Here is a 24,406-nt window from a genome sequence, read left to right as displayed (position 1 = left end):
GATCGGGCGCAATGGCGGGGTAACAGGGTGCGTGTCAGCCTTCATCTGCTGACATAAAGCGCATCCGTCGACGTATTTACGGATGTAAGTTCCCATGGCTGGCCACCAGAAATCTCGTTTGACGAGTTCTTCCGTCTTGAATCGGCCGGGATGTCCCGCCATGGGATGATCATGGTGTTTAAATAACACATCATGCCGTTGGGCTGCTGGCACGTAAGCTCTATTTTTATAAAAGAGGACGCCATTGATGCACGTCCAGTCGGAGAGGGCGGATTTCATTGGGGGAAGGCACACTCCGTCCAATGCTTCTAGGGCTTTCTGGTACACAGGGTCTTCGGCGGAGTTGCGTGCAATACTTTCTGACAAATCATTGTCAATTAGTCGCACGAACATGGTATCAGGGAGGAGAACGCGATTTTCATTATCATCTTTTCCGAGTGAATGGTCCGGGCGTCGAGACAGGGCATCAGGGGCGGCTAATTTGGTCCCTGCGACGTGATGCAATTCTAACTGATAATTGGAAAGGACGAGCTGCCAACGTGCCTGTCTTCATGTCAGTTTTTGGGCGGAGCGGAAGTATAGGAGGTTCATATGATCCGTGAATACTATCACGGTGTGGGGGCTTCCTTCCAAATAGTGGCGCCATTCCGAGAGTGCTCGAATGACTGCCAGCAGTTCTCTGTCAAAGATTTCATAGTTTCGTTCTGCGGGGTTGAGTGATTGGGATAGGTAACCGCATGGGTGGTACATTCCATTTTCATCAGTCTGCAGTAATACTGCTCCGGTTGCTGCTAACGACGCATCGGTAGCAATTGCGAACTGACGAGTCGGGTCCGGGTTTCTTAGTACTGGTTGCGATAAAAAGGCGTTCTTAAGGCGGTCAAAAGTGTTCTGGCATTTGTCAGTCCAGACGAAAGGGTGGTCTTTCTTTGTGAGGTCGATAAGGGGTCGAGCGATATCCGAGTAATGAGCGATGAATGTCCGGTAGAAATTGCAGAATCCCAGGAAAGACCGCGTGTCTTTTAGGTTTCCCGGGGTTGGCCAATGTTTAATCCCGTCTACTTTGGCGGGTTCCATCCCTACTTCTCCTGGTCGGATCATCATTCCAAGATATTCTACTTCTCGTGCATCGAAGGTACATTTTTCTGGTTTAACGAATAGTTTCTCTTTTCGAAGGATGTCGAGGATTTCGATGGTTCGTGCTTGGTGCTGCTGAAGATCCTTCGAGAAGATCAGAAGATCGTCCATGTATATGACTAACCATCCTTGGTTTATCTGTTTCTGGCAGAGATTGGTCATGAACGCCTGAAAGGTTGCGGGGGAATTCGTTAATCCAAAAAACATGACTGTTGGCTCGAACAGCCCTTCTTGAGTGGTAAACGCCGCTTTCCATCGATCTTCTGGGTGGATCCTCACGTTATTGTACCCCGATCTTATGTCGATCTTCGTGAAGTACTTGGCGTCATAGAGTTGTTCAATGAGGGATTTTGGCAAGGGGAGGGGATATTGATTTCGTATGGTCCAATCGTTGAGATACCAATAATCTTGACAGGGACGCAGTTCTCCGCTTTTCTTTCCTACGAAAAAGAATCCGCTGGCTTGAGGTGACTTAGAGGGGACAATAAAACCTTTTCTGGTGTTTTCTTCGATAAATGTTTTGACAGCTTCTCGTTCTTTTCCTGATAACGGATAGACTTTCGACGTCTTGGGCACGAATCCTGGTTTGAGGTCGATACGATGATCTACCCCAGGTCTTTCCGGCGGGAGCTTGTTAAGACCATCCTTGGCGAAGACGTCTTGATACTGGTGGAGGAAGTGAGGGACGAGTTCTTCGAAAGTCTTTTTCTGTTTTTCTATTTCTCCTGCGACCGCGAATTCTTGGGCTTTATTACTCGTCTTTCCGTAATTTTGTTCCCTTTTTGATGTCCCGTCTCGAACGAGTGGGGTATCGAAAGTTATATCTTCTATGATGCGTACGGTGGATCCATCAGTGGCATATTCGACGAGCACTTCGTCATTGGCCAATTGATAGGCTAGTGGGTCAACGACTGGAGTTTTGAAGTTTTCTGACCAGACGTCTTCCTTCGTGTCATAGTTGGGTATTTCTTCATCAACTATTTCTTCCACAGAAGCGGTATAGGGGGAGGTGGTTTCTTTAGTTGCCACCTTCACCTGTATCGGCTTCCGTAGTTTGGAATTTGTCCAAGTTCGGGTCGTTTCTTTTCTGACTTCTTTCTCTTTTCTGAAAAGCGGCGGGAGCGATTTCTTACGTCTCTTTCTGTCGATGTTCTTTTCTATGGCGAGTGATCTTTTTGTTGGCGGGAGCGATACAGTCTTGGCTTCCCAATCGATCTGGGGTTTCAGCGCAGCAAGCCAGGGGAATCCTAGGAGGATTTTGTCCTGTTTGGCTAGCTTTGCCACATTGAATTTCCCGATCATAGTTCGTTGATCGATTTTGATCGTGAGTACGCAATAACGAGAGATAAGTCCTCCTTGAGCGTCTGATCCATCGGCGGTGATAACAGGGAAGGGTCGTGAGAGTTTATGGGTTCTTATCTTGTGCCTTTTACAGAAGGTATCGCTGATAAAGGTACCGGATGCTCCGGAATCGATGACCATGGATGTTTCGACGGTTTGTACGCGTTTATCGGAAAAAATGGATGCAGGAATTCTTAATTCATTTCTGGTTCCGATAGAACATATTAGTCGTACATGAGTGGGAGTTACTGACGTCGAGGCAGTGTCCCTTTCTAAAAATCCATCTCCACGAAGCGACGTTCTACTTCAGTGAAGTCGCTGTCTTCCTCTTCTTCGACTTCTTTGGCTTTTTCTTTCATAGTCTTCCTCCGGACTGGTGCTTTCCTTTTAGGAGTTTCTTCTTCGTTCCTCTCCTTCTTTCTTCTGATGGGGGTCCTGGAGGAGGAAGCGCGACTTTCGACTTCGTCGTCGCTGCTACTTTCTTCCTCTTTGTTTCTTCGGATCTGTCCTCTTTCTCTGGGGTGGAAGGAGGTGTCGTTGGCACGGTGTCCTACTTGGTGACATTTGAAGCATCTTCCTTCTTTGAGGTGCTTCTTTAATTCTGCGTCCGAGAGACAGCTTATGCGGTCGACTTCCATGTCGTCGCTCCTTTTTGGAACGTAGTGTCTATTTCCGAAGTTCTTCTTCTTCTGTTGCTGGGGTCTTTCTTTCTTTTTGATGGCTTTCCATCTTTGGAAGGCGTTATCGAGATTAATGCAGGTGTTGACGACGGTGTCGAAGTTATTGAGAGTTTCACCCGTCCGGTGCAGGTTGTCCTGAAGCCCGTAGTCTAGGCCTTGTCGAAAGAATTCGATGAGGGGGGCTTGTTCGGTCATTCCTGCTCGGTGCGCGAGGAGTTTGTAGTTGGAGATGTAGGTGTGGAGATCTCCTTTCATTTCTAATTCTCGTATCTTCATCATGGCAGTTCCGGCGGGGTCCATGGGTTTAAAGGCTTCGTCGAAGTCCTTTTTGAATTTGGCCCAGGTTCCGTAGCCGATCATTTGTCCAGAGGTGTCTTTTCTCTTGGGGTCTAGGGCTGCTTCCATGAAGTCTTCCGCCCACGCTGCTGCGTTTCCTTTTGTCATGTAGGATAACACGAGGATGATTTTCTTCTTATCATCACCGTAGACTTTGTCGTTAATGTCGAGGTATGCGTGACATTTCATCATGAATCTCTTTGATTCTTCTCTGTCTCCATCGAATTCGGGAGGGGAACCGATCTTTAGTTCTATATCTTTGTTCTGGGTCGTCATGGTGTTCAAAGGAGGAATGGTTGGTAGAGCTCCTAAGTTCAAGGCTCCGATCAAAGGAGTTAACGAAGTCGTGGTGTCGGTTTCATTGCAGATGGCAACGGTTCAGGTAATAAAGACTTTAATCTTTTGTTACGACTGGGATGAGTCGAGCTATCTTTGTCTGAGTAGACAATCGGCAGGATGCCAGATAGACGTAAGTCTGCTCTCGATTGAGAGGTCAAGTGTTCTGGCTAAGGCGAGTGTCGCTGACTCCCTTAGAATAGTGGTTCTTAGGCAGCAAGGTTGGAGACCTTGCTGAAGGACAATGTTCCAGGTAAAACCCAGTAGATTAAAGTAAAGAATACAACCGTAGGTAGGTAAGTTTATATACCAATGTTCAAGCGGAGCTTGTAAATGCGTTTATCAAGATAGAAGCAAAAAGAGGCGGACAGCCCGCTTGGTCAAGATAAGAGTCAAGATAAGAGATAGGCATGATAAGAGATAAGCGTGGTACGGACGGCCTGTTTGGAAGTGAAAGGAAAATGAGTATAGGGGTTTTTAAATGTTACTGTAACAGCGGCATTATACCTTATGTAATTCACCTCCGCAGCCTTGCGCCACGCCTCACAACCTACTCACGTTAGCCCATGCGGCCGGTCGTCCTCCTGCTTTCCCGCCTCCTGATCCTGTATTATTAATAGCATTACTATATCGCTAACCTCATCGAGCCCTTAAGAACTTATTCTACATGGAGCTGGCCTCGTAATTGTAATCACGCTAACAAACTCAAAGTTCAAAAAGTCCCATGCAGCTGTTTTTGGGTATGTATCGAGTATCGTAAAAGGCAGGACCCTGTTATTTCTCGAGCTCCACACCAGAAACAAAATCTACGTACATATGTGAATGCGACTAAGCCGGACACTATCAATCCAATGCAAGCAATGTTTAAAGATCTGATGCCGAACTAAGGTTCCATTTAGAACATAAGATTACAAGAAATCTAGAATGTGGTATACAACTTTCGTGCTACGCGCTTAAGAGGACACATAATCAATGGTGAGGCCTCAGGCCCCAGGCCTGTGACGCGGGATCAGTACACGTTAGTGTTGCTATATGGGAAAAAGAATTACCTGTTGGAATTTCTCGAACACAAGGAAGTATCGCCTTCATCCCAACTGGCGTCATCCGGTTCCAGGAGAGTCACTGATTGGAGTAATCAATCAGCAGTAGCATCATTTGCAGGCAAATGGAAATAAGTACATGCAAATTTTTCGACTTCATCAAACTCTGTGTCAGCAGTAGCGAACGACGTCACATCACGCTCGTACACAGCAATCCTGCAGCTGCTATCGTTGAGATCATCGGTAGTACAACCGGAAAGCGCCTCGATTGCGGTTTCGAGTGGCTCCGAAACAGCATTGCCATACGTTTCAGCTTCGCTCTTGACGGTGATGCCAATAAATTTGGAACATTGATTGAGCGCATTGACGTGCAAAGCTGCTGCAAGAGCACGCACGCGTCTCCATTCAATATCAGCTTGGATCGCGATGACAGCCTGAGCAAGGGCGGCGGGGGTCAGGTGCTCCAATCTACGTTTGTCCTGGAATAATATTAATAAGCAATCCAAAGATACATAGATTGACATACCCCCTGAATACCATTCTTGGAGTCATTGCACCCCGAACACTCCTCGCCATAGAGGCGTTCTATTATGTTGGGACCGCATCTGTGATAGGGCTTGGGTCTATTTTTTGCGCTCTTCGAATAAATAGATAGCTCATGAAGTATGGGAGGAGGGGTAATAGGTCCAATTATATCATCATCTGAAGTATCATAGGCAGTGTCGGATGAAGGTGACCTTGGAGGTTTGATATGCTTGGTTTGTGAGACACAACTGTGGCTCGGAGTCCCAGAGAGACTCACCAAATCATGCTTCCCAGCAGGACCAGTGGTACGGTAATTACACCCTTTCCTGACATGATAGTCAAGGCTAGTAGACCGTCTGATAGAACGAGGACGAGTAGAACAGGCTTGCATACTTGAATTGTAGAGCTAGTAATGGTAGGGAGGCGACTGAGTTTCAAACCACATCTGTAACCTACTTATATCAATATTCTCACCATGTATACTCCGAATCAGTGAACATTTCATACAGGCATCAGGATCAAGAACAAGGATTGGCGTCATTGATAGCACAGGCATATCGTATGGTGTGATTCGGGCAGGTTCGAAAGGATCTCCTAGGTTGGTAAGTATTAATATAATACATGCAAGCGGCCGCTTTGCGAGAGCTCAAGTCAGGGCACTAAAAGCACCATTTCGGACGGTATTGACTGACCTTTTGAGCTGGCAGGGCCCCACCTACCGAGTTGAGGGAATCGTTTACTGGCAAGTTGACACAGGCTGTCACTCACGGTTGTCTCGAGAGTAAGTGCCTGCCCACGACTGGGCTTTCCTAGTCCGGAACTGTCATGATTTAACCTACTTGGGCTAGACCACATTTCATAGTTGCATCAATCCTTCAAAAACTCGTGGTCCAGAAAGGGAAGTTATCAAAAGCCACAGAAGTCGCCGTGACTGACTAAAAACACAACAGCCCTCCTTGGACCGGAGGCCCTCCGGTTTTTGCACCTTTCCTCGGAAATGTAAACCCTGCGGCAAATATGCCTTTTTACGATGCCCGTGCACCGGGAAAGTGTCTACAGCCCAGCTGCATGTGGTCGGAAACTTTATTTTCTGGAGCGTTGAAAATGCCGCATATCAGGATTCACCTTTTCGTCATTATATTTCGCCATGTCCCACACTCAAGTCAGTATTGACTTGGACTTGCGCCCATCTGCGTGTGAAGGCGACACCCTAACGTCTGCGTATCCGAGCAGAAGCAATACGCCAGATACTCCGCATAGCCATGATTTTGAGCCGTGCCTCGGTGGCCAGGCGCATGGCCAAGGTGCACCCGTATACTCTTGCGGGTGCTATCGGCGCACAACAGTCGACCCTGCACTTGCAGACATATCTGAACAAGACGAGAGACTTGAACGGTGTCATGCATGGTATGTGATTCATACCATGTCAGATATATATAGAGAGTGATAAGGAAGATATGAGAGACTGTCTAGCCCTCTGTCACTGAGTTACCTTTCTATTTTTCCTTTATTTCATTGTCTTGTATTTTATTTCTCACTTTTCAGATTTATTTTACCTTGTATTTTTATGAGCATGTGACCTTCTGTTTATTTCTCATTATTTATTTTTATTTGGCTACTTTCAGCCACAGATTTGTTTGTCAAAGTTTTGTATCTCTATTTATTTCTGACTGTTTATTTTTATTTGGCTTCTTTCAGCCACCAGATTTTATTTGTCATCACATCATGTGACTGGGAAATAATCTGGTTTGTAACATTATTAAAGCTGATTCAACATGTTTAGTCATGATTGGTCATGCTTTGTAACAACATTTAAACATGACTCAACATGTTCAGTCATGGTTGATCATGCTTTGTAAGTTCTTTGTAAGACACTGAACTTTGTTTGTAATGTACTTAGTAAGAAGGATGATTCAGCTCACCCAAAGGCTTGGTTTGTCAGCTTCTGCATGACCAATCCCTGAGAAGAGTCAGCACCTTTCTGTCATGCTTTGTAATTTCTTTGTAAGATTACACAGTATTTATAATGTATATTAGTAAAAGCTGATTCATCACCTGGTTTGTAAGCCACATTCTTACCAATCCATCTGACAGAATCATGCTTAGTAAGGGGATTCCAAAAGGTATAAAAGGACCCCATTTTCACCCATGAAATATAACTTCCCATTTTTCATTCTTCTCTCAAACCGTGTGAGAGTACGTAAGAATAAAAGTGCAGGCAACGTGCCTTGAAGTAAGACTAAGACACATCGTTATTCTATTCTAAAGTTATATACTACCTTACAGGGGTTGACTATATAACTTTCGTTATCATTATTTTACTCTAGGTTATATACTACCTTACAGGGGTTGACTATATAACCATTGAACAGCTCTCATTCTAAGCTTTACGTGTATACATAAGACTCTCTCTTTCAACGGAAAGTGAGACACATTTCTAAGGACGACAAAGTTGAAACACGACCTACTAGGCTGAAACAAACCTAACGAATTATCCAGAACACAGAACAATCCACAACACTTTGTATCAGACTACACAAGAAGAGGACAACAAACTAAATCCTCCCAAGAACTCACCACGTTACCTCCCACGAAGTAGAAAAGTCGGAGACCGTGGACTTAAGGACTGGCAAGAAGTCTTCACCGTGTATAATTGTGTTGTCATTATACACAACTTTTATATAAGACCCTTAAGTAACAAGACAGCACGTGAGTTTATCTACAAGTGCGGAAACACTGTAGACGGCTCAAAGGTTGAACAAACACTCGGAGAGGGTTCGTGGGTACCCACTATGGCAAGCACAGACAGTTTCGCGTAAATTATAATCAGCTGAGATCATTTGTTTTCAGAATCAATTCGCTAACAAGCTTGGAACGTTTGGCTTCGACCCATTCCGTATGCTGGTTGTTGACTTAATGCATGAATGTGAACTGGGTACATGGAAGGCGCTGTTTATGCACCTGATCCGGCTACTATACGCGCTTCCTGGGGGTCATCAGCTGGTTGCGACGCTCGATAGCAGGTACGCGGAGCTCGTACATAGTACTGATATCTACTAATGAGTCATCGACCTCACTGTAGATTCCGCCAGGTTCCTACCTTCGGGAATGGGGTAATTCACAGATTTGCGAACAACACCTCCAACATGAAACGATTAGCGGCCCGTGACTTTGAAGATATTTTACAGGTTTTTGGATCATTCATTTTCTTATTACGCTCGCTGACATGTTCTCCATCATAAGTGTTCTATTGCTGTTTTTGAAGGACTGTTCCCCAATGAGCACAATGCACTCGTGCAGTCCCTGTTGTACCGATTTGCGCAATGGCATGCACTCGCCAAGCTCAGGATTCATTCAGAATCCACCGTGAGTTTTCTCGAAGAAACGTTCAAGCAGCTCTCTCGGAAGTTGCGGAAGTTCCAACGTGACACCTGTGCCGCCTTCAGTACTACGGAATTACCGAAAGAAAAGGCAGCTCGCCAACGCAGGTTTGCTGAGCGCTCTGAACCCAGTATCGCCTCTCCGGAATCAAGCCAACCTAGAGTAAAGAAGTTCAATCTCGGCACGTACAAATTTCACGCGATGGGAGATTATGTGAGGATCATCCAGTTCTTTGGGACAACAGATTCATTCACGACTCAGTTGGTAAGTACCTGACATATTTTACTGTCGGCCTGAAGTTAAATTCGGCCAGGGCGAGCTCGCACACAGAATTCTAAAGGCATTTTACCCGCTGACTAGCAAGTTAGATACCCCAGCACAGTTAGCTAAGCATGAACGCAGGCGCCGTGTGCTTCGACGTATAGCAGAAGCAGGAGGCATATCCTCCGCTAATAGTCAATCGCCTGTTGATTACTCGCCTTCGATATCCTCTGAACACCATCACCATATCGCAATTAATCGAAGCAACCCAGTTAATATATTTGCATTCGTTCGAGCACACGACGGTGATCCGGCTGTCAAGGTAGAAGTGTGTGTATACACCTTACACGTTTCTCACATTTGTCGTCAGAATTTTATACCAAAGCTTAAGGATCACATCCTTTTCCGCCTGCGGAAGTTAGACATCAGCTATTGTGATCACACCTTCACAAACGAAGACCACAATACAGTTATCATTCCGAATCACACTATCTACTCACTCCAGACGATGCAGGTTCATTACACCACATACGACCTCAGACGTGAATACGATACTCTCAATCCTAAAACGCATGCTGATGTTATGGTTCTTTCGGGGGAGATGATGCCTCGTCACCCATACTGGTATGCACGTGTACTGGGTATATACCAGGTAGAAACATGGCTCAATGATGGAGCTCAACCTATGAAGCAGCACGTCGATGTTCTCTGGGTCAGGTGGCTGGCACCGCCGCAGAACTATCAATCCGGCCTGAACAAAGCTCGTCTTCCAAAGGTTGCGTTTGTGGAAGAATCGGACCCGGACGCATTTGGATTTCTCGATCCATCACAAGTGATTCGAGGAGCTCACTTGATTCCCGCCTTTGCCTCGGAACGTGGAACAAGCTCGCTTCGCCACGGAACATCATTGGCGCGTCCTGGAGGGGAGCTGGATGACTGGGAGGAACATTACGTGGGGATGTGAGTACATATCTTACTTCGTATATTGAATTAACCTTCAACGTTTGGGTCAGATTTGTTGATCGCGATATGTTTATGCGATATACCCACTTTGGTGTTGGACATCCGGTCACCATTCGGAAGTTAACTAGAGATTGTCTTCGCTCGGGGGCACCAGCTGACGCCATGGATGTTGTCAACCATGATTCAGACCAAGAGGAAGTCAGTGATGGCGAGAGTCTCGAGGAATTTGATGATGAGCAGGAGGAGAGTGATTACGCGTCTAGCGCCGAGGAGCTGGAAGATGAAGATGGGGGAGATGACGAGGATGAAGGAGGTAATGGATTTGATGACCTCTCCTTTTAAATTCATAATAGTTCATACAAAATGTGATCTGTTGAATGTTCATAATGATAATAAATCGCATCTGGACACGGTGACGGGCCGTTGTCTCCTACTATGATACTAGGGCAAACATGCGGTATTTCTATGTTGATATCATAACCTTCTCCCAACAAGCTCGTCAAACTTGGCTTCTTAACCATTAACGTTGTAGACCTTGCAATGTAGCTCTGAAGCTGCCACCGCTGGCAGAATCAGATGGCGTGCATTGTTTGTTCGTTTGTTGACAATGTCCTGTGTGACAGCTTCTGTCTGCACTGGCTTATCCGCAATCATAACTCACGGTATCCGATCCTGAAGCTTATCCATCTGTGGAGTTTGTAAGTCCTTCATTGCGTTTTGATGGTCTTTTGAATAACATATTCAGGGTTCTGATCAACGACTCATAGCCGTTTCAAAGGCAAGAGATGGAATGTGCCTACAACTCGAGAAAAAAAAGATCTACAAATGCTGCGCGGATAAATTGTTTCAAGTCTGGAGTGTGATATAATCCAGATGATTAGACATATGGGTCTGGCGCAGATGGTGAATCAAGTTGTTCAAGGGCCGGCCTAGAGGAAAGTGCAAACAGCCTTGAAGACTTACTGAGCATCTAGAAAAGCAGCTGTCCATGATAGGATCATATCAGGTGCCAGTGGAATGAGCCAGATACCAGCACCAAGGACTTGGGAGTTTACTGCGGCAATCTTGCAATCATCTCCTCCCTTCACTCGAGGGTCATTTGTAACGGGACTCCCGTTTGAGAGTCGCCATCTCCAACTTGATTCGAAACAAAAGGCGACAGAGATGGAGTACGATGACTACATGCATATGTCAAAAAAGGTGGCACAACTAGTTTCAAGATTTGTTTTGTGCTGAATTTGTACTCAGCTTAGGCAGGGAGCGGACAGTGCTCGAGGAGACGACACCTCTAAGCTCAAGAGTCTCGTCCCTGACTGGATCAATCGGGAACTCAAGCCAAATCCCCCAATTGACCGTGAGGATAAATACTGTCGTGGATTCGTCAACGATGCATGCGGCCAACTGCTCTGCCCGACCGAACTAGACTGGAACAATCCAACGTAAGTACTGAACTCAGGATCTTGCGCGATACTAACTATGTGTCAGTGTCAGAGCAGGAATCAGGGATCGCCTAGAAGGTTACATCGTGACAGAAATGTCCTGGCCAGCATTTCTTTACCAAGGGTACACTGCTGATGCGAACAACCTGGAGGAGGGTCTCTTCAAAAGCAGACTTTTGGTTCAGGTTCGTCGTATCTATGTATCTCAACAAAGCTCATTTTTGGTTGGCAGGCGTTTAAAGCCATATTCACCTCTTCCCCTCAAAGCAACAGTTATTACAGTACAACTACTAGTAAGCATTTAATGCTATACTTATCACGGACTGACCGCACACACTTAGACAAAATGGCTCACTGGCATAGCGGCCGCTCAGGCCAATGGCCCGACTATCCACCCAGTCACGATGACGGTGACCTATCCATCCACTCATCACTGCCTCAGCCGGCGCAGTGCAACACAGTACCGGCGAGCAGCCTCAGTCATCCTGTGGGGAACACCTCCCACTTGCAGGAGCCCGCAGGTGGTAGCCAGCACCAGCCTGGCATCATAACGCCCGATTCTTCCCACTTGCAATATCCTGCGGGTGGCAGCTACCCAACTTTGGGGCTGCAGTTACAGTTTCCTACAGGTCACGCGTTTCAGCAGGAAGCTTCTAACCAGTTTCACCACGGTACACTCAGAACGCCCTCCAGGGACCAACTCTTCCCCAAACCTCCCATTATCCGACCTCGTTTAACCCGACTATAAGTCAGGGCAATTCTGACTGCGACTATCGTGACTCGCAGTACGCAGCTAGCGGCCTGCACGAGCCCGAGTACTCTAATTACCAGACTATGCACTCGCAGGGTCCCGCACACATCAGCCACCAAAATCTGCAGTTCGAACCGCAGTCTTCTATGGTTGACTCATATCAACAATCCCTGAGCCAGGACTTTCATGACAGCTCCGTACCCCATCACACACCCCAGTTTCCGACCGATCTTAATCTGATTGGGGAATAGTGGTTGGAGTTTATCACCTATCCCTTCAAGTCCTATTCAAGAACACGAACGAGATTGTACCATCACACAAATGGGACGCGTCAGTGTTGCTATTGAATGATGATGACCTTGACGCAATCGTTCAGGTGAGCATGTATCTTAATGTTACCCTGCTCATATTTGATTTTCAATTCAGCGGATCATGAACGATTGGCAACTCCAGTCGATTCGCATACAGATTCGTTGAGCCCGCCGGGCACTCCGACACCCCTGTCTGGCTCCCGAGCGCGGTTTGGCGACCTGTCCAGAACGCCTGTGGTTACGAGTGCCACTCACCTGCCTCTCCACAGCAGTCCACCTTCCTCTCCCACTCTCAATCGTGCTGTGAGTCCTGCACGCTCAAGGACACCTCTTAAACAAGTCGTGGCTCCCGCATCCTATCAGAGGTTTACATCTGCATCTACATCTACATCAGATCTTCCCTTGAATTCCTCCAGTCCATCGACGGTATCAACTTCAGCCCGTATGCCTTCTGTGGATGCACCAAGGAGACCCTCAGTTGATGCGCCACGGAGAAGTTCTGTTGATACCCCACAGAGACCTTTTGATACCTCCCGAAGACTATTTGCAGAAGTGCCGTGAAAAGCATCTGGCGAAATCTCTCGAAGAGGCTCCATTGACGTGCATCGCCGACCCACGGCCTCCCCTGTGCCTAGAGCATGTTCCCCTCAGTCTACCGCGCATCCACGTGCTACATCACCTTCTCAGTGCACGCCTGCATGCGCCCAGACTCGCTTTAATATCTCAACTGCTTCCCTCATCTCTCCTTCCACTCCAGAGCAGCGTGAGGTTATACGTGCTACAGCTTCGCTTCTTTGCAAAGAATTACGGAAATCACCGGCGCATCTTGTACGTAGTGTTCCACAGAAGGAGTGGGCGGAAGTAGAGGTGCACATGCAACCCTTAATCAGGCTTGAACGTGTTTGGGGGAAGAGTGGCGGTGCCAGTGCCAGTTCTAGCCAGGTTGCTGGGGGTGACGGCTCCATGGTGCTTAGCTCAGCTGGGGAGGAAAGAGAAAGGAGGCTCTTCTGCGAGGCCCCTTCGAGATGGCGTTGTTCTCTGCCAGTAAGCCTTGACAGTTACTCCGACTGGTGTGCTGTTTAATGTTGCATCTTTTCAGGCTGATAAACATGCATTATTCTGGGGTCATAACTCGCATCGATCACCGTGAAGATGGTCTTAAGCAAACCAGCAACATCACCAGGTTTATTGCCGCATGCTCGCAACACGGTGTCCCTTCCAACGACATTTTCTATCGTGACGACGGTATCCAGGTGACCCCATAAACCCTTTGCCGTGTAGCATGTACCATCATTTCATTGATTAAGCTTTTTGAAGACCCTGGAGTCAGTCGTGCCAAAGTCATCGCGGGTCAAGGCAGGAAAGGTGCCATCGTAGCTTCAAGCAACGACCCTTACTCCTCGGCGATTTCTTGCGCCGCTTCTTCCACACCGAATCTGCTGCCACGACCAACCTCGGAAATTGGTGTGTACAATGGACTCCCCCCCACAGGCGGAAACTGATAGAAGTCGCCTGAAAAGATAACGACGATATCGCCAAACCACTTGTCCGGCCGTTCTTTGGCGAATCGGAGCGCATGATCAATATTTGCCAAGAGCTGCAAACCAACTAAAGACACCTCATCAACCAACAGATATTCCACATTCCTTGCTGTTCCTGTTCCCAATCCAAGCTGCAGAACTAACGGAATGCCGCTTCATTTGCACATGAAAGAGACGCATTGACTTCCGTATATCCTTCCGAATGTATTTGCAATCTCCGGTATTTTTTCTGCTCGCCACTGTTTGCTTCGCTTGTTCTGCCTAGTTTTTAGCCCCTGCTCACCGTCAAGGATTTGCCACAGAATATGTTAAAGCTTCTGGACAATCTCCACATGTTGCAGAGTAAAACTGAAAAGGGAGTCTTTCAACATGAGCAACCGAATCGGCATTACATTTCGCATGGCTTACATTATTTTCAGATGTTCTCCCACTTGTGTATTATCCACTGGAGTCTGAGCATGCTATGGTAAGTTTGGCATGATCCGATGAGGTACAGATACAAGAGCGTGCCCTTACGGTGGTTTCAGATCTTTGCGAGACAATTGATTACGCTGAAGTTTCTGGCGTACTGTTTCCCCAAGTGGCTGTAAGTTGCAAATGCGTCGTTCGTGAAAGCGCTGAAACTTGCATCGTGTAGCTGGTGTTCACAAATACGAGAATATTAACCGTGAAGCTCGTTCCTCAGCTTGGTAAAAATTCTCGATCAGGTTTGCATCACCTTGATATTTTTCTTAGACGTTCACATCTTCAATATAGATATATATCACGCAGAAACTCGTACTGCTGCTGTCGAAAATCCGCGCAAAGGAGCCCGCTGTTACGGTGAAGTATATAGGTTCCCGACACAGCTTGTATTTTCTGACAGCGTTTAGATGGCAACGCTTTCGGTACAAGAGGTTGTGGGTGTTAAAGGTTGACAGAGAAGCAGTGGCTACCCTTATCCTACCGCAATTGTGGACAATGTCGATGGGTCCTTGTGCGTATCATACATTATTTCCCGGCGGTTTGACCTGAGAACAATTATAGTCTTGAATATTTGAACAATATCAACACTTTATATTATCCATAGGCTCGGTGACCACGTGGAAAAGAAACACAGTCAGTTCCTCCGCGACTCGCAGAGGATTGAGTATCGCTCAGCAACGAACACCAATGGTGTCACGTCGGTCATGACTCAGGCTTGCTCAAGCAGACACGGTGTGTAAAGCATCTGCGGGTCTTGAAGAATGGCGAAAGAAGATTCTTGTTTCGGAGCGCGAACATTTCAGACAGACTCTATTAGACTCGTGTCTAACTATCCATACTCCAGCGACCTTGAAATGTACTGACTGCTCACATAGGCAGGGAATGCGACGTAGAGTCGCATCTTTTCAAGAAAATGTGTCTGCATCAACGACCGAACACGATATTTGGCTCCATTTAGCTCGCAAACACTTGTGGAAATTGGACAAGACCGAGGGACAGCAGACTCAGGTCGGTGAATTTTTCGTTATTAGATGCAAAACGATGATATCAATGATGGAGAGCCTCCGTGAATCGTTTGTGCAGGACTCAAGGTCTACTGGTCACGAGGAAGCTTCTCCAGCTTTCGATTCAGAGTTGTCGCCGTCCAGTCAAAACTCGCGTCTCCGAAATGAGCTTTAATCAAAATTTGACAAAACTAGCAGCGATCGAACGGCAAGATGTAAAAAGTAAAAACAGAAACATAAATGAGGACTACATATCCACCCATCGCTCAGATTCATCATCGTTTGCATCCTCAAGCCACTTCAAGAACGGCTCGCTGGCCTTCTTCACTTTCTTACTCGTCTCCTTATCGACGTACTTCTAGCTGACATGAGCACCCCACTGAGTCACCACGTCTTCTTCCAAGACTGCAGGTCAGTTCCATTCGACTCCTGGATATACTGATAGCGCTTACCATCAATCCGTTCGCGTTTTCTTCAATCCCAACATATTCAGTAACCAACTCCCGCACTTCGACATGACTCCGGCACTCCTTGCCTCTCCCGTGGGCCTCCGCACGAATTCCGCCCTCTTCCTTGTCGCTGTCTTCCTCTCCACGGCCCTCCTCGCCACAACCCTCCTCTCCATGGCCTTCCTCTTTGATTCCATCTCCATCCATACTATAGTGGTGCTGATCATTGACTCATCAACGCCCGTAATCAGATTTGGCGATGAATTGCTTACCGTATTTTGCGGTCCCACATAGGTAAGTGTTACGGTTTTTTCTTAACATTTAGATGATATCTTTTACGAGGTAGAGAAATCGATAGCGTTGTTTTCCTATTTCAGCGAGCGAAGCGTTCTCATACACATTATGTAAGCTACGCCAGTAAGAATGTTGCTTCTTACCTCGAGCTTAGTTGTTTGTCTCCAGCAATCTCAACGCTGCGTATGTGATCGGTTCGTCGTTCCAACAGTATGTTATTCACCACTCGCTCATTGACTACTGACTCCACTACTTCTCACAGTCCTCACTCCACCGCTTCACCTCTCACAGCCAGAGACAAGCAAGCTTCGTCAATACAATTATATCCGCGCCTGCGTCCAGCCGTTCCTCATCAACGACAAGCATTCTCAACTCTTCCTCCGAGCAGAACCAAGTCCTACCGGTACCAGACTCCCCTACCTCCCTTTAATCACACTGCTCACTCGCCCTTCCGCAGACTCGCAAACCCCGTTCTGTCTTTTTTTCAATCAACAACGCTCCTGCCGAGTACGGGATTCTCAACGTATGCGAGTTCAACTCGACGCGCAAACGTATGTCGATGATTGTGCGCATGCCCAGCGGTTCGATCAAGGTTTCCTGCAAGGGTGCAGACACCGTCATCCTCGAGCGTCTTGCCAAGGCGCAACAGTACACTGAGAAAACACTTATTCATCTTGAAGTTTGTTGCTTTCCCCTTCAGTATCACTAACGTTCATCGTGCTCACCCAATCAACCCACAGGACTACGCGACTGAAGGCCTACGCACTCTTTGCATCGCATACCGCGATGTCCCAGAGGCCGAATACCAGCAGTGGGCCTCCATATACGAGCAAGCAGCTGCAACGATCAAACGGCCGCGCAGATGCCCTCGACAGTGCGGCAGAGTTGATCGAGAAGGATATGTTTTTGCTTGGGGCAACAGCTATCGAGGATAAGCTCCAGGACGGCGTACCAGATACAATACACAAGTTACAAATGGCCGCGATAAAGGTGTGTTTGTCACAGACATTTCATGATGGTGTCTACGTTTACGATGCTAATGTGGTATGTAGATCTGGGTGCTTACGGGTGACAGACAAGAGACAGCGATCAATATCGGCATGTCTTGTCGGTTGATCTCAGAGTCTATGAACTTGGTAGGTTGGGACTGCGGCGAAGATATTCTAGTGCTCATATTCTACCTCTACAGGTCATTGTGAACGAAGACAACTCGCGTGATACTGCGGATTTTATCCAGAAGCGACTTTCGGCGATCAAACATCAGCGTAGTTCGGGGGGACTCGAAGATCTGGCTTTGGTCATAGGTCAGCGCGCGCACGAAATCAATTCATACCCTCTGAAACCCTTCCTTTGCAGACGGCAAAAGCCTAGGTTTCGCACTTGAGAAGGAGCTTTCCAAGTCGTTTTTGGAGCTCGCGCTCATGTGTCGCACAGTCATCTGTTGTAGAGTATCTCCGCTTCAAAAAGCTCTTGTCGTCAAGCTTGTCAAGAAGAACCAGAAGACCATTCTCTTAGCAATCGGTGATGGTGCGAATGATGTGAGCATGATCCAGGCAGCGCATGTGGGCGTGGGGATCTCTGGAGCCGAGGTACGTGATCATCAGTGTGCGACATTGCGTTTGTATCCAAAGCGATCTGTATAGGGTCTACAAGCTGCGCGGTCTGCGGATGTGGCAATTTCACAGTTTAGATTTCTCAAGAAGGTTCATTGCGCGTGGAGTTATCAGAGACTGTCGAAACTCATCCTTTGTACGTATGTTTGTTTATCTCCGTTTTACGCATGTTCATCACTAAGGACCAGACTCATTTTACAAGAACATTACGCTTTACATGACGCAGTTCTGGGTACGCATCCGCCCGCTCACTCGCAAATGTCTAGCTAACATCACCTTGTAATATTCCTTCTTCGATAACTTCTCAGGGCAGATTGCCTACGAATCATGGACGATATCATTTTACAACGTCATCTTTACCGTTCTCCCCTCTCTCATCATCGGCGTGTTTGATCAGTTCGTATCTGCACGGATTCTAGACCGATACCCACAACTATATGCACTCGGGCAGAAGAACGTCTTCCTCACGAAGAAAGCATTCTGGCTCTGGGTAGGCAATGCGCTCTATCACAGTCTCGTGAGTCTCATTCCAAAGCGACAAAGAATTCAGTGACGGTGGTGGTGATAATGGTGTTTCTAGATTTTTTTCACATTCGCTGTGATTTTGTTTTGGGGAGATTTGAAGCAAGCGACGGGTTTGCACTCTCGGCATTGGTTTTGGGGTGCCATGCTTTACCTGGCTGTGCTCCTCACTGTCCTTGGCAAAGCCGCTTTGGTTTCTGAGTGCATGTCCCTATTCTTGTCTTACCCTCGTATACTGATGCGTATTCTAGTTTGTGGACAAAATACACTGTTGCTGGTGAGCGCAAATCTTCCTCTATGAACAATCATCCAACCGACATCTTTTCCTCAGCGATTCCTGGGTCGTTCGTTTTCAATATGCTCTTCCTTCCTTTACACGCCGTTGTTGCTCCTGCCATTGGATTCTCTACCGAATACTATGGACTTGTGCCTCGTCTATGGATTGATGCTGTGTTTTATTTTGTCCTCATCCTTGTTCCTGTCGTCTGCCTGACCCGCGACTTTATTCGGAAATAGTACGTCCACACCCACTTGAGCGGGGTAACTATCTGATGCATTTCATATAGCTACCGACGAACGTATATTCCTCTTCCATATCATATCGCTCAAGAGCTCCAAAAGTACAACATTCCTGACTACCGTCCGCATCAAGAACAGTGCGTGTCACTTCAAATAGCATATGCTGGTCGATGCTAACCCCCTTATCATGTCAGATTCAAAAAAGCGATCAAAAAAGTCCGCGCCGTCCAGCGCATGCGCCAGAACCGCGGATTTGCATTCAGTCAGACAGAGAACGGTCGTCAAGATCAGGCAAAACTCATTCGTGCTTACGATACATCCAAGTCGAGCACACGACCGTCGGGATATTAGACACAAGAGAAAGCGTGATTTGCTCCGAGATCTGACGATTGTATTGTATAACTGAGACTAATTCATACATAGAATGATTCTTCGATGGATTTATTGTTGTGTTGCCGTTTTTGTTCGATGGTGATGGGACGACGTCAAAGTACTACCGTATTTTCGATTTGCTGCCGATCGATGTGAGCGATGGACAATCCTTATTGTGGAGGCGCATCAAAAGGGTGGTGCAAATTCGTTATCATCCCTTGACGGCTGTCATGGCACAAAGTCACGGTGATATCACACAATTGTATGGTAATATGTATATGATGGCTAGTGTACATATCAACTTCTATGAAATGGCCTTGAATGGCCCTGAAAGAGTATGGACCATATCTCAATAATGAAAACCGAGAAAAACGGTAACAAAAATACACTATCATCCCTTGACGGCGGTGAAGTTGAGAGGTCACAATTTTGTCACATGTTTCCAAGCTTCCATAGATATGATGACTAACGCTAAAGCCACTGTCCGTGAAATAGGCTTACATAGCCTTTCAATTTGACACATAAGAGCGAGAAATGAGAATGTTGAACAACCGGAATACAATTGCGTTACATGACCTTGCTAGCCATGGTGGTGCAACATCACCACATGTTTACCAGCGCCCATAGTAATATATGCTTTACTTCCGATGCTAATCCCACTTTGCGTGATAAAATCTTAGATAGGCTTGTAATTCCAACATTAAATAAGAAGAATGAGAATACTCAACAATAGGGATATAGTTGCACCACAATACCTTGTTGGCCATTATGTTGATGTATCGTACTGTTGTCATGAATGCCTCTAGGTAACTTAAATTTGTGGACATACATACCTATGTACGAAGACGTCAAATTTGCTAATGTATAAATGGTGATATTTGGCTGGAGCAAATTTATATATCTCTATAATTCTCATGGTTACAATATCGAGGACTTTTGAATTTACTGATGTACATACTAGGACAAGGATATAAATGTAAGAATGCACCCAAGCACATGCTCATTTCTGTATCCTGGTCGTCCTGCTCAAAGATGGCTGCAGTTAAACAGACTTATCCCGGTAGCGAACTCGATGCCCTGTTCCCCTCCCCATCTTCCCCGCCGAACGTACTTTCCCCTCCCCGGTATCCTGGTGCTTCCCCAGAAGCAGCTGTAGCTCTATCAGGTGTCTTGAAGGATAACTACACAAAGTACCACATTTTCTTCAACTACCAGCAGTTTCATAAGTGCGTATGTATCTAAACTGATCTGTGTCTCATGTTCCTGATTTGAGCGTCGATGAAGCCATATCACTCATCGTGCGCTGGCACTTTTCGCTATGGGCGCGAGTGGACCTCTGATCGAAGAGTTATATAAGCAAGACAGCGCCATTCAGCGCCCAGCAGTCAGGTCTCCCGAGGCTATCACAGAAGAGAACTTTATCGAACATGTAGGTGATGAAAAGTGAGTTTAAAATTGACGCTGCAACGCACAGCTCAATTGATTTCTTGTCAGCTTTTACGCCGCGTACAAATCCTTCTTCATCAAGGTTATCGAGGAAAAGACCCTCAGCGCCACGCTAGAGGAATATATCTTCTCTAAGAAGTACAACTTTATAGAGGGACGAGACGCATCCGCCCAGCCGGTGATGTTGGCGCGCTTCCTTGGAGGTTTTTTACACGCCTTCATCCATGTAGGATACGGCGCGGAATTATGCATCCCAGGCATGATCGTCGAAGGCGAGGAACGTGACACGTCATTGTGAACGAGTCCCTGACAGACACCAAAAGGTCTTGCATTGACCAGCGTGCATGGGCGTGATTTCTTACCATCGGATCTCTTCGAGCACAGCGGCACGACTGCAGTGGAAGAGCCCGCAACTCGGCTTGCCTCGCTTTTCCTTAATACAAAGGCATCTACTGTGTCCTCTCAAGTCGCACAACCGCCAAAAAAGCATGCATTCTCCATTCTCGCCAAGATCATGCAAGATCCGAAATTCACACCGAAGGTGATCAAGAAGTATTTTAAAAATTTTGGTGGCTTGATGTCCGAGCACGGCGATACCATATGGCAATACGCCGAACAATGGACGATCGACCCGTCGCAGCCAGGCGAAATCGAACGTAAGATGGAAGAATGTATTTGGATAAGCAGTATCCTCTACACCATTGGAGGATGGAACAAAGACGGAAGTTTCACAGCAGACTTCGTCTAGTGAGTGACGTCAAATCTGCCATTTGCGGAACAATATTGATTTTTGGGGTGCCCTAGCATGCATTGCGTCACCTCAAGTCTCTTCCTTCCATCCTTGTTGGCTTACCTGCCAACAAACTCGCAAGTTCTTCTACTTCGTGGATACTTTGCGACGATTCTTGGGTTGTATATCACACGCGGCTTCCCTAGACTGGACATTCGAGGCTTCCTCAGCGCCACCTCACATCTTCTGTCAGAAAACAAGGTCGAAAACTCATTCATCGACATCGTTGAGTCTGGAATAATGCACCCAAACGACCATGTGCCAAAGATTCAGCGCGCCTTTGCACATTTTTCTTCACTCTATGGCACGCGGCCCAAGGGCTACTTCAAGGATACGGAATTGGAGGGCGCAGATGCGCTGGATGGATCGCTCTTCCTTTTGGGCGCGAGATTGACTGACGAGTATATGAGGTATGGGACGTTCTGGAGCCTAGAGGGGTTTCCTGCGAAGGATTAGGAATGAACGAGGGATTTGGAATGTATGTGATACAAACGCCGCTGAACCAATGACTGTAATTTTATGTGCTTTTTATTCAAACTCGTGTTGATCGTCTGATGTCACCAAGACATGGCGTGTTATATTCATTCACAAGGGGCATGGATCTAAAAGGAAGTAATGATTGTCAAACTTATGTGGTAGGGTACCATGAAAAACATGAACTGAATCCTGATGCCCGACGCGCTACTATTGATCTTGTTTTTGATGAATTGATGCCCTGAACTGAGTGTACATGAATCCGATCATATACTCAAGTCATGTCAGGGTAACGTGAACGTGTTGATGAACTTCCTAATAGATTATTGAATGATGATCATTGCCGCATCTACATCTTAGTTAGCAAAAACCCTTATTCACAACACTTGCTATGAATATTGTTTATTTTATATATTAATAGGGTTTTCCTCTGCTGAGCGCTGTCAAAATACATTTATGCCAGTCAAGCATGGTGCCTTCCCATTGGCGAATAGTATGAATCTTGTCTGATTGTATTGTACTTCGGTATCTCGTCACTGTCAACGTTTCACGGCTGGACATTGCGGAATTCGCCTTTCGAGGTGACGTCGTTGATTCAACTCGGACTCCTGACTTGACGGCATATTAGCACAGCGATTAGTATGATTATTGTCTGGCGATAATTGTACTTCGATATCTCGTTATTGTCAACGTTGCACAGTTGGACACTGCGGAGTTTGCCTTTCGAGGTGACATCGATATCGTTGATTTAACTCGAATTCGTGACTTGACGGCATATGAGTTCTAGTGAGACGCCGCCGCTTTGCAGACACGTGCAGCAGACGGATCAGATCAGTGGCGCGGATGCTAGTAGAGCAAGGTGTCAGATTCCCTGACGATTTTTAGTGCAGTTTCAGGTCGCCTGTTGCTAAGTCAGGCCAACTATGAGGTTTGCCGTGATGTCGGGCGAAGAATGCGGATTTTTTTGACAGTATAAGCTCCGCAAGGACGTGGATATAGGCGCTCGATGTTGTCATGTGGAGTATTCCTCGCCTTTGGGTCTTCCGTATATGGAGGGTCGATGTTTATTTCGTCCATGTCACAGGACGTGAAAGTGGAAAGGGTCTTTTGAGAGTGAGCTTGGCGGACTTGTACTGTAAGTTGCGCCACTAGGAACGGGTGGGCGGGATGTCGAAACAGATGTTGGCCTATACCGGAAATCAAGATGCAGAAAGTTTGTCTTTCTGCCACAAATGGCTAGTTCAGGAGCTGTACTGTGTTACCACTCTTCATGTTCCGGCCGGGGCGCATCATCGATGCAGGTCCTGGCTGCAAACCATTATTGCTGGGTACTGCCCGCATCGGGAAGACGATGACGATCTCGTGGGACTGAAGTTTGCAATTGTGTGTGCAATGGAATGATAAATACGTCTTGGTGCTGGAACGACCACCGTTGGGGAAGGTTTTGTGGTGTATGCTGGTTTCTTATCTCAGATAGTAGGATCATCTGATCAGATACGTCGGTGAATCGGAAGGGTCAAGATGTAATGGGATAGCATACTTGGTAGGTGATGGCGATTCGAGCTCTGGATCTGATGCGCAAGATACATAATACTCACTAGAAGGATCCTACATATCTGCTCATTTTGATCAGTGGCGAGTGGAACATGCAGCACGTTGATAACATTCTTGTTTGGGACGAAAGAGGCCTTTAGTAGGTTTGTGTAGCATGTGCTTCAGGGACGGCAAGATCGTATTCTTAGCTGCAGCGCTGATGGCTCACTGTGAACGTCGTTTGTCCAGAACGGTTCCCAGCGGGTCTTGTCTAGAGATTTCCCACGGCGTGGTACATACTTTGAACCCGTTTGCTCGGCATATCTCGACGCAAACACTCGCTTTCGGGAACGCTTGCCCCATGCTATGGTATTGGAGAGTTGTATGGGATTTATGTGGAGACAGGAATCCGGTATGCTCCGAACCTTCCGTCGTTGTATTTGAATTTGAATTTGAAAGTCAACCCCGTCGGCTCTCTCACACTTCTCATTTTGTTCTCGACTTCTGTTTTCCACTGGTTTCGTCGTAAGCCATATATTCTCTTCCCGTGCCCTAACCGTCCAGTAGAGTGCGACGTTCCTTTGGAAAGTACCGTGTCGTGTTGCACGCGTCCTTGCATGTCCTCCACATTCAGTTGTGGATGTGCCCTCAGAATACCCCACATAAGTTTATTATCCGCAATTACATCTGTTCTAATTTGCTTCTCTTCAAAGCTTCTTTTGTTCTCGGCTGTCACGAGCTCTTGTCGAACATGGCCGTGTTTGTAGTTCGCGCAATACGCGATTTGCAGGATGCGTTTCGTTTGATAGCGACTCGGTTGTAGTGCCGATCACAAGGGGAATGGAGGATCGCGACAACCGATGAGACAATGGCGGGCAAAGTT

General features: G+C 46.8%; 5 protein-coding genes across 5 annotated transcripts; 4 read left to right on the top strand and 1 right to left on the bottom strand.

Annotated features, from left to right (window-relative positions):
- Window positions 1-4,384: 4,384 nt before the first annotated feature.
- HD556DRAFT_1310644 (uncharacterized protein) lies at window positions 4,385-5,728 on the bottom strand (the record flags this gene model as incomplete). The annotated part of the gene is made up of 6 exons (XM_041300438.1): window positions 4,385-4,435; window positions 4,645-4,702; window positions 4,880-4,952; window positions 5,010-5,349; window positions 5,397-5,643; window positions 5,673-5,728. 6 exons carry the CDS (start codon window positions 5,726-5,728, stop codon window positions 4,385-4,387), a joined length of 825 nt encoding a protein of 274 aa, XP_041157404.1.
- A 5,517-nt stretch (window positions 5,729-11,245) lies between these two features.
- Window positions 11,246-11,744, top strand: HD556DRAFT_1242350 (uncharacterized protein; the record flags this gene model as incomplete). The annotated part of the gene is made up of 2 exons (XM_041298273.1): window positions 11,246-11,439; window positions 11,486-11,744. Coding segments are annotated over 2 exons (453 nt in total), but the record flags the coding sequence as incomplete, so codon positions are not given.
- Window positions 11,745-13,221: 1,477 nt separating this feature from the next.
- Window positions 13,222-13,584, top strand: HD556DRAFT_1242296 (uncharacterized protein; the record flags this gene model as incomplete). The annotated part of the gene is made up of 1 exon (XM_041298268.1): window positions 13,222-13,584. A coding segment is annotated over one exon (363 nt), but the record flags the coding sequence as incomplete, so codon positions are not given.
- Window positions 13,585-16,383: 2,799 nt separating this feature from the next.
- Window positions 16,384-19,259, top strand: HD556DRAFT_1490374 (uncharacterized protein; the record flags this gene model as incomplete). The annotated part of the gene is made up of 14 exons (XM_041308786.1): window positions 16,384-16,464; window positions 16,517-16,657; window positions 16,712-16,933; window positions 17,011-17,244; window positions 17,307-17,390; window positions 17,444-17,558; window positions 17,611-17,843; window positions 17,898-18,003; window positions 18,056-18,099; window positions 18,181-18,384; window positions 18,448-18,590; window positions 18,641-18,904; window positions 18,956-19,045; window positions 19,103-19,259. The coding sequence occupies 14 exons, from the start codon at window positions 16,384-16,386 to the stop codon at window positions 19,257-19,259; spliced, it is 2,118 nt and encodes a 705-aa protein (XP_041157401.1).
- A 979-nt stretch (window positions 19,260-20,238) lies between these two features.
- Window positions 20,239-22,073, top strand: HD556DRAFT_1391926 (uncharacterized protein). The gene is made up of 5 exons (XM_041303570.1): window positions 20,239-20,506; window positions 20,565-20,723; window positions 20,775-20,998; window positions 21,050-21,473; window positions 21,531-22,073. Exons 1-5 carry the CDS (start codon window positions 20,313-20,315, stop codon window positions 21,970-21,972), a joined length of 1,443 nt encoding a protein of 480 aa, XP_041157400.1. The 5' UTR covers window positions 20,239-20,312; the 3' UTR covers window positions 21,973-22,073.
- Window positions 22,074-24,406: the final 2,333 nt, after the last annotated feature.

This window comes from Suillus plorans (assembly GCF_016647745.1).
Source record: "Suillus plorans strain S12 chromosome Unknown HD556scaffold_50, whole genome shotgun sequence".
Taxonomy (NCBI): Eukaryota; Fungi; Basidiomycota; class Agaricomycetes; order Boletales; family Suillaceae; genus Suillus; species Suillus plorans.
This window is presented reverse-complemented; position numbering and strand designations above follow the sequence as displayed.